This window comes from Borostomias antarcticus, assembly GCF_949987555.1.
Source record: "Borostomias antarcticus genome assembly, chromosome: 4".
NCBI lineage: Eukaryota > Metazoa > Chordata > Actinopteri > Stomiiformes > Stomiidae > Borostomias > Borostomias antarcticus.
Genome location: NC_140237.1, coordinates 28,471,795 through 28,481,027, shown reverse-complemented (window position 1 = coordinate 28,481,027; position 9,233 = coordinate 28,471,795). Strand labels below are relative to the sequence as shown.

General features: G+C 44.7%; 1 protein-coding gene across 1 annotated transcript; it reads right to left on the bottom strand.

Annotated features, from left to right (window-relative positions):
* Positions 1-968: 968 nt before the first annotated feature.
* Positions 969-8,343, bottom strand: gpib (glucose-6-phosphate isomerase b). The gene is made up of 18 exons (XM_084436853.1): positions 8,210-8,343; positions 7,560-7,650; positions 6,779-6,847; positions 6,481-6,600; positions 6,199-6,282; positions 5,946-6,092; positions 5,412-5,483; positions 5,193-5,237; positions 4,925-4,978; positions 3,920-3,980; positions 3,754-3,797; positions 3,416-3,568; positions 3,038-3,167; positions 2,876-2,952; positions 2,551-2,679; positions 1,740-1,815; positions 1,576-1,642; positions 969-1,265 (listed from the first exon to the last, which is right to left on the bottom strand). The coding sequence occupies exons 1-18, from the start codon at positions 8,326-8,328 to the stop codon at positions 1,142-1,144; spliced, it is 1,662 nt and encodes a 553-aa protein (XP_084292979.1). The 5' UTR covers positions 8,329-8,343; the 3' UTR covers positions 969-1,141.
* Between the last annotated feature and the right edge of the window lie 890 nt (positions 8,344-9,233).

The following is a 9,233-nucleotide window of genomic DNA, read 5'->3' as shown; positions in this document are numbered from 1 at the left end:
TGGATTGCATAGCTCGTCACTAGGGGTCGACAGATTTTCTCTCTCCTCACAGGCACTCAGGAAATTGTCCAGCAGCAGTTTGGTACCGAGGATAACGTTCTCACACACTATGCTTTACAAACAGCGTACAGTAGAAAATTATATAGGCTAAAGTAGAATAGAATTGTTGATTCCAGCAGAAACGACTCACACTTGTGACCTCATGAAAAACCAGCATAGTTCAAATATTCCCTGACAATAGGCCTACCAATAATATACCAATTTGCATGCAAGTCATATGAAATGTAAATGTATTACAGACCAAACTATCTATGCTGTAGAGAAACTCTTAACTGGCTGCTTGGTTCATCTTGTTTGTTTAGAAACTTGACAGCCCTATTTGTCTAATGGAGTTGAAGTACAGTCCTACAACAGAGAGTTTAATGATGGTGAAACAGAGGGACACTGAATCATGATGCTTTCCAGATGTATTTTTGCCTGTTGTTTGTGTTTCCCTGTAAATGGATGCTACTTAACAGCATGTGATGTCTGGGGATTTCTGGGGATGGAAAAGAGAGGGATAGACCCGACTGACCTTTGACCTTGTGTTCCAGTAAATAAATACAGCAGTGAACTGCCGGGAGCCCGGATGACCCCATGTTGAAACTGGGAACCTGGCGCCACCTAGTGGCCCGTTAAAAACCTCACCAGATCTGAACACCGAGCATGAAGAACAGGTTAATAATCAATAAAATGTCTTCAGGATTGATGAATTAAGAACACAGACCAATCGGCTTGTGTAAAGATGTTTATTTCCAAAGCCACGCTCTCTGTCAACGGAGTGGGATGTGTAGGATGTGTAGGATGACGTTTACTTCCCACCCATAGGAGATCCTCCGCAGTGGCTTGCTCCTTTCACAGTGGTTGACTGAGAACATAAGTAGGTAAAATATTGTTCGTTTGTGGGACAACAGACACACAGTCAGGACACAGACTAACAATAGCAAACACAGACATGAAAAGTGCTTCTGCCCCTGTGCGTGGGGACGGCCCTACTCTGGCTTAGCCTGTAGTCTCAGCTTGGCCCCCCCGATCAGCAGAGGGCCAGCGTGGTCAGGCTGGAGACAGCAGGGGGGGGGGGTGGAGAAGAAGGGAGGGAAGTTTAGGCAAAGCTCTTCTTGAGGAAGTTGATGAGCCCGTTGGTGGAGGAATCGTGGGAGTTCACTTCTGTCTTGTCTTTCAGCTCAGGCTCGATCTGCTTCGCCAGCTGTTTACCCAGCTCCACTCTGATAGGGCAGAGGGAGAGAGGACAGGAAGGAGAGTTGGAGGGAGGGAGAGAGAGAGAGGGGGGTAAGGAGAGAGGAAGAGAGGGAAGGAGAGAGAAAAGGAAGGAGAGAGGGAGAGAGAGAGGGGGAAAGAGGAAGAGAGGGAGAGAGAAAAAGAGGGGGAGAGAGGAAGAAAGGGAGGGAGAGAGAGAGAAAGGTATAGAAGTAGATTATGATGGAATTTCAGAGTTCTATGTATATTCTTGTAGTTCAGGAATATACATGGATCTACTGCATGCGATATTCTGTGGGCTCAAACGATCAAACTCACCCCCACTGGTCAAAACTGTTGATATCCCACATAACACCCTGGATGAAGATTTTGTGTTCATACATGGCTACAAAACAAAACAAAAAAAAGACATTAAACATTGTACATTAAACATATCTACAGTAGGAATATTGAAAATAGTTGTCTTCTAATCAATCTCTTACCAATAAGTACTCCCAGAGTGTACGGATTCAGTTTCTTGAAGATAATAGAGTTGGTGGGCTTGTTTCCTTGGAATACCTTAAAATAGAAAATCACATAAAATGAAATGAAGCCCATCATGAAACAAGCCGGATATGAACAGTAAACATGTCGTCCCCCACCCATGATGCATGTTCCTTTGTGGTAATGAAGGAGTGTTCATGTGATATTTTCTTCAAGAATATGAATATGAAGTTATATTATATTATATGAAATGTTTTTGAAAACTGTTATTCATTTTCTGTGCATCGTATTTAACTCCCAGAGCTGTAAACTCTGTGTGAAAAGTAGAAGGGCCCCTGAGCATTCTCTTTCAATTCTGAAAATCCAGAAAACCGCACATGACTCTCCTCAATTGTCCGGCAAAGATGCAACGTTCACCAGTCAGTTTGCTTGGTGCGTTGTGGCAATGCGAAGCAGACACAGTTATGGTGTTCCTGCATTTGTGAAATGAGTGCACTGTCCGTTCAAAACGACCAAGCTTAGTTTTCTTTCTTTTTTTTTTATCTACAAAGCAAATTGTACTTAGCAATGAGAAAATGAACTGTGGAGAGCGCCCCCCGGTGGTGGGCTCTTACATGTGTGACAGAATTCACACACGAGCAAACTAACGTACACGGGACGATCTGATGAACCCTTCTACCTGATTTCATTGAGTGGGGGGACAATTATGTGAAATGATCAGTGGCATTCCATCTTCCATTCCAACACTATGTTGTCCACCAGGGGGCAGCACTCCCCCACACTCACACAGTGTTGGGGTCACTCGCTTACTTTGTGTGGCAGCAGCTTGTCAAGGGCCTCTCCGCTCAGGCCACCTGCCTCCAGCTCCTTCCTGGCCTCCTCTGTGGTCTTCCCTTTCATCAGAGCCTCAGTCTGAGCCAGGAAGTTAGCCAACAGGATCTACAAACACACACCAGACACACAAGACCGATAAGTTAGTGTGTTACACCCACTGTCTCAGTGGCATTCACTACAATCCATACAGAAGTGTCTTCTCTCAGAGGGTCAAGGAGACACAACCTCCGTTTCATATTGATATGATACTACCACAGAACAGAATAGCATGCTTCGGGATGCTGTTTTCTCCAAGGGGTACCTTGTGGTGCATGTTGTCCCTGATGGGGTTCTGTGACTGGGCAGGGATGAGGAAGTCAGCGGGGACCATGCGAGTTCCTACGGAGGACACCATTAGACTGTGCCCATGCATTTGTCAATTTCAATGGCCGGTGTCTGACCTGGCTCAGTGCTCGGACGGTACCTTGGTGGATGAGCTGGTAGAAAGCGTGCTGCCCATTGGTTCCTGGCTCCCCCCAGACAATGGGGCCGGTGTGGTAGTTCACACGTTTCCCCTCTTTGGTGATGTACTTCCCATTGGACTCCATGTCACCCTGCAGAACACACACATTCATCCAAACGTTTTCCCAGTGCTGTTTGTACTAGTCTGAGGTACTAGTCGAAGGTTCAGAGCAAGCAATGCATGTAAAACACATTGTGTATTGTGGTTATCCATAATGAGCACATATCGGGGCCGGCAGCAATATTTTACTGTGACTTTACACTGTACATTACATGTGGCGAGTAAAAGAATCTCAATAAGAATCTCTTCTTCACCATTCTATCTCAGAGTGAGAAGCACCTGTTGGAAGTAGGCGGTGAAGCGATGCATGTACTGGTCGTAGGGCAGCATGGCGTGCGTCTCGGCGTGGAAGAAGTTGATGTACCAGATCCCCAGCAGGGCCAGGAGGACCGGGGCGTTCTTGTCCAGGGGGGCGGTGCGGAAATGGTTGTCCTACAGGGACAAGACGAGAAGCGGGTCAGTGCCTAAATCTGCACACACATATTACCAATATAGTTCTGGTACATACTGAATCTGCTATGGAGAATCAAACGGGTAATAATCTAAGTCCAGAACAGATACTGCTATTATATCAGAGGTTGTCATACGAAGTGATGATCTAATTGTGTTTTGCCTACCATCCAGTGAGCTCCAGCAAGAAGCTTCTCAAAGTTGTCAAAGCCTGAGGAGGAAACAGCAAGATGAGACTTTGAGCGACACCCAGTCTACTCTGGTAGCAATAATGACCAAATATTTTCTGTAATTCGGTATTGTTTAAGGAACACACGTCTATAACATACATACCTATGTGCAGGGCGATGGCCATGCCGATAGCAGACCACAAGGAGAAGCGTCCACCGACCCACTACAGACAAGACATCTGGATGTAAATGTTCTGTGCGATTGTAAATATCTTGTTTGATCACAAGTTGACATCTAAAATGTTACACATTCTGCATGCTTCACGCTTAGGGTTAGGATGACGAAGGTCCAGGTAGATGAGAAGATACAGGCTACTGGCTATAAAGAGGTGCCACACTGAATGCCATGTTGTCTGATCAGGGACCATTGACTGCTAAAGCGTTTCACTGCGACTGACCCAGATCTGTATGCTGTTTTACTAAATAAATGTTGAATCTGATTTACAATTCAGCTTCGGCAAACTACTTTCCTCTCCGGCCACTCATTCTTCAATACCAGCCATCATATATCAGTTATTTTTGCACTTGACCTTTTGACCTTTTCATAAAGTGACTTAACCTTTTGACCTTTTCATAAAGTGATTCAACAGATGTGATACACAAAAACAGATCATGTTATTCACTAATTTATGATATTTACTTCAACTCCATTATTGGAAATGGAAGGTAGATTAAAAGTATTGTCTTTATAATCTCCCAATCATGGATCGTGTGAATGGCACCCAAAACATACTGTATACTGTAACATGTACAAAACATAAAGGTACCATGTTCCCTCTGACATAAAGGCCACATTAGAGCTGTTGCCCTTTAAATAGCGCTTCTGTACCTCTCTGACCTTTGATGCCTTCCGGCCTTTAAAGTAACCTCTGTGAGAGAGAAGGTCGCGACCAATAATAACGTTCTCTTCAGGGCGGCGCTGCAGAAGGCGGGTTCTGATTACTCAACAGCTGTTGGTCTGGGCGTCCAGGCACCTACTTCACAGTTCAAAAGTCTAGTCTATTTATAGGCCTCGTCCGAGCCCCTATCAAAGCCCGCGGGCTGTGGGGAGAGGGGCTCCGCGAGCGTTCAGCATCGTCAGATAGAGAACGGGAGAACAAGAACTCACATCCCAGAACTCAAACATGTTCTCGGTGTCGATGCCGAAGGCCTTCACTTTGGGCTGTGGAAGAGAAACCATGGGGGATAATTGTTATGCAGGGTGGTACTAGTGCATTAACTGTGTGATAGTGCTGTGTTGTAATGATTCTGGTATGCAGGGTGGTACTGGTGCATTAATTGTGTGATAGTGCTGTATTGTAATGATTCTGGTATGCAGGGTGGTACTGGTGCATTAATTGTGTGATAGTGCTGTGTTGTAAGGAGTAGGAACCTACGGCGTTTGTGGAGAGAGCCACAAAGTGCTTGGCAACTGCAGAAGGCTGTGTAGGAAGGAGAAGCAGAAGGAAAGGTTTTGAATATGCAACACCGTCCTCCCCCATAAGGGTAGTGGCTAGTTCCCATCAATGCAGAGGACGGTCAAACCCTAAGCCCTAACCTTAACCTTAAATGGCCTCTGCGTTGATGCCTTTACCCCACCAAGGTCAAATACCTACATCTTTTGCAACACTGAGGAACCACTCCTTGGCAGACTCAGCATTGGTAATGGTCTCTTGGGTGGTGAATGTCTGGAAAGAGACACAAAGTTAAATAACATTTCATAAAACCAATGAGATCACATTTCTAGCATGGTTGTAGGTTCCTGTGGGGATATGAACCCGTAAATCAATAGCAGTTCATGAATGCTGCATTCTCTGCCTTTGTCTCGGGTCTGGGAGGTTGATAACAAAGATAACTTTGGCAGCAGCCATGAGGAGAGGTACAATAGATCTTGACATGGCCTGCAGCCCGGCAAAACAACCAGATTCCTTTGTTTGAATGGACACTCCGGTTAAGGCGAACATGTGTTGCTACGGCTTGGAGTTGGAGTGGAGTTCTGCTTTTATAGTTCTACTTGCTGCTTAATAATGGCTCGTCGTTTTGATAACTTGGCAGAACGGTTACAGGATGACATCATTCTTCATATATAGAGTAGCACACTATCTCTCCCCCATTGGTGCAGTATGGTAAAACACAACCAATCCAGGCACCTTGGAGGCCACGATGAAGAGGGCGGTCTCAGCGTTGAGCTGAGCCAGGGTCTTGGCGATGTGTGTGCCGTCGATGTTGGAGACGAACCACACGCGAGGTCCGCCTACGGAGTAAGCCTTCAGCGCCTCAGTCACCATCAGAGGGCCCTAACCAACACACAGAAAACACACAACTGTGAGAATGCTCATGAGATTGCATTTTCACATGTCAATCAATTATACACCCATTAACAGTGCAGAGTATTTTGCTTACCAGGTCAGATCCACCAATGCCAACGTTGACGACATCTGTGATGGACTTTCCAGTGTAGCCCTTCCACTCACCACTGCGAACTTTCTGCACAAAACAAGAGGGAGTAGAGGCATACATTGTTTACATGTTTATATGTTTACATATACACCCACCCTGTTGTCTAGTCTTTCAGTGGTTTTGCACAAAAGATGAAAAATAAAATGAAATGTGTTCCTAATAAACGCCGGGAGGTTTTAATATGTGAGGATGATAGTTGGGAGTCAGGGGTCGGATCCCACTCACGTGACAGAAGCCCTTCATCTTCTCCAGGACCTTGTTGACATCGGGCATCACATCCTGCTTGCCGACGACGATGGGAGTGTTTGAGCGGTTCCTGAGGGCCACGTGGAGCACGGCGCGGCCCTGAACACGTGTAAGGGGGACCCCAGAGAGAGGAGTTACAGTTACAGCCCTCACACACGCTGTCTCTGGATGTACTGTACAGCAAATGGATGTTAGGTCATGTTAAGAGGTGTGAAACATCTAGACGGCTGGTGAAGCTGAGAGCATATATATAAAGATAAGACCCTTGTATCTCTACCTCTGTGAAGTTGATCTTCTCTCCAGAGAACATGTTCTCCCTGGCGGCATCGACTCCTCTTGACTTGGCCTAACAGAATGGTAAATGCACTACACTTATATAGCACTTTTATCCAAAGCGCTTGACAATGAAGGCCTCTCATTCACCCATTCAGACACACATTCACACACCAATGGCGGCAGTTGGGGTTCAATGTCTTGTGGACACGAGGAGCAGGGATTCGAACCGCCGACCCTACGATCATTGGACAACCCGCTCTACCTCCTGCGCCACAGCCGCCCCAGAAGAGGAAAGGAAATCTAGTTGTGGTCATGGCAAGAGCTTGATATGGGAGGATCTATCTGAAGCTGATGCAGTATTATCCACCAAAAATGTATTTATCTATTTACCAGAAATACACAATGGCCATCGTTGACACTGAGGCCTGGCTGGCATGCATGCTGCTGCCAAGACAATTATTTGAACAAAATGTCCAGGCATTGTGTGAGAAGAATGAACCCATGCTCGCCGACCTCCAGGAATGGTGAGACTTCAAGCAAGACAATAGTTCTTTTAGGACAAATATTTCTACTGGCCACAAAACCCAGACTTAGACTGCATTAGGTGAGAATATGATGACAGGGATGAGCAGAACGAGCTTTCAGAATGGTTTCAGGCGCTGAACCTGTGATAGCTGTTTGAGTTTGGTCATGGTGTGCACTCTCTATCTAGATTATTTTCTAATGACGCACGAGAAATCAAGTCAAGTACAAAGCCTGAATATGATGGGAAAGGAATCTACCAGGTCAACAAGCATCTTCATGACGTCCTCGGTGATGAGATTCTTTGAGTAATCAAGAAGAATATCTTCATCCTCGGTGTTCAGCGTGGTGCTGTCCAAACACAAGAAGGTGACGGGTGTCTGGGTTTAGAGAGGCGGTCAAGAACAGTGGAGGTGTATGGATACAAAGGACAGCAAATAACTGTGTACTGTCCTTGTAATTCAGAGACATATTGAATAAGTAGCATACAGTAGATTAGTTGAAGTCTAGTGGATGTTTTAATGTATTATAGTGTGTTCCTGTGAATGTGGATAGTGAAATGGATATTGGAATTTGAAATTATTGATTTATGTGAACATGATTTGTTGATTTTGATACATGATAATATGCATGATTGAATAACTTGGTTAGTAGTAAAGAACAGAATAAAGACAAGGAAGATGCTTGAAAGTAGCACTTTTCTCCTGTGTGTTCATTTATGTTTTAACAGAACGCTTATTATCCCACCCTAGGACATAACACAAGCTTCATAACACAAGCCACCCTGGGACTGTAACACAAGCTTAAAAAAAGTAGCTGCCTTTCACCACTGTTTTGCACTGTTTCATGAGCAAGCCTTTAATACAAATCATAAATAATGTCAATATCTAGTTAGGAAATGATTGCCTACCTGAGTTTGTTAAATCTGTCATGGTCAGCCTCAAACATGTGCCTCATGTTAAGGCTCAACGCATGGGCCTTGTACCATTCCTCCAATTTGTGGAAGTTGGGGTCACTTGTGAGTCCCATAGCGTCAAGAGGGGCTTGATGTGGTCCTTTCTGCTCACTTTCCCTGGCTGAGTGCGATCGACTAGTTTGAGGAGAGAGGCTTTTGAAGGTCAAGGGCAACCAGCAGACGGCTGGCCCCTCCTACAGGGGCATTATTCAGGGATCATGTGCACAGCAGACTTCCCAGAGAAGGCGGGCCTGCAGGCAGCAATGGACCATGTGGGTATAGCCCTGCCCTGCAGTGACCCCAGCCTTCTCTTTAATATTGGTTCAGATTCTGAATAATTCAACAGGTGAAGGTGTTGGACACGTCTTCTTAGTCTGTTATTTTTCCATGAATTGACTTCTAGAATAGAATAGAATAGAATAGAAAATCTTTAATGTCCATGAGTGGAAATTTGTTTTGTACAGGTCAGGTCAGCAAAAACACATACTTCACACCACAACAACAATAAAGATAAGATAAAAGTTAAAAGACAGCAAAAGAACATCTCTCACCACAACAATAAAAATAGATAAAAAGACAACAGATGCAACAGGTGTTTGTATGTTTTGTCAGGGGCTTAGGACTGGTTGAGCAACCGTACTGCTGGCTTGTGTTCTGTTTGGTTTCAAAGAGACATCATGTTTACTTTAATATTGTTTTGCTAATTTCAGAAGAAAACCCCCCACTTAATTATTAGCTTGCTTGACAAAATGAAACGATCAGAAATTAACAGAAATAAGAACATACAAGCTGAATAGACTGCTGCATCATGCAGCAATTCAACTTACTGTATAGAGGCTGTATAAGAGGTTTAGGAATTCCCCAGTCAGGTAATTCAATAAAACCAAAAGATAAAACATACTCTGCACCAACAACGGATCTTTGTCACATCCCAGTGTTTAAGAAGTAGAATTACACCTACTATCTAGTTTCAAGAAGC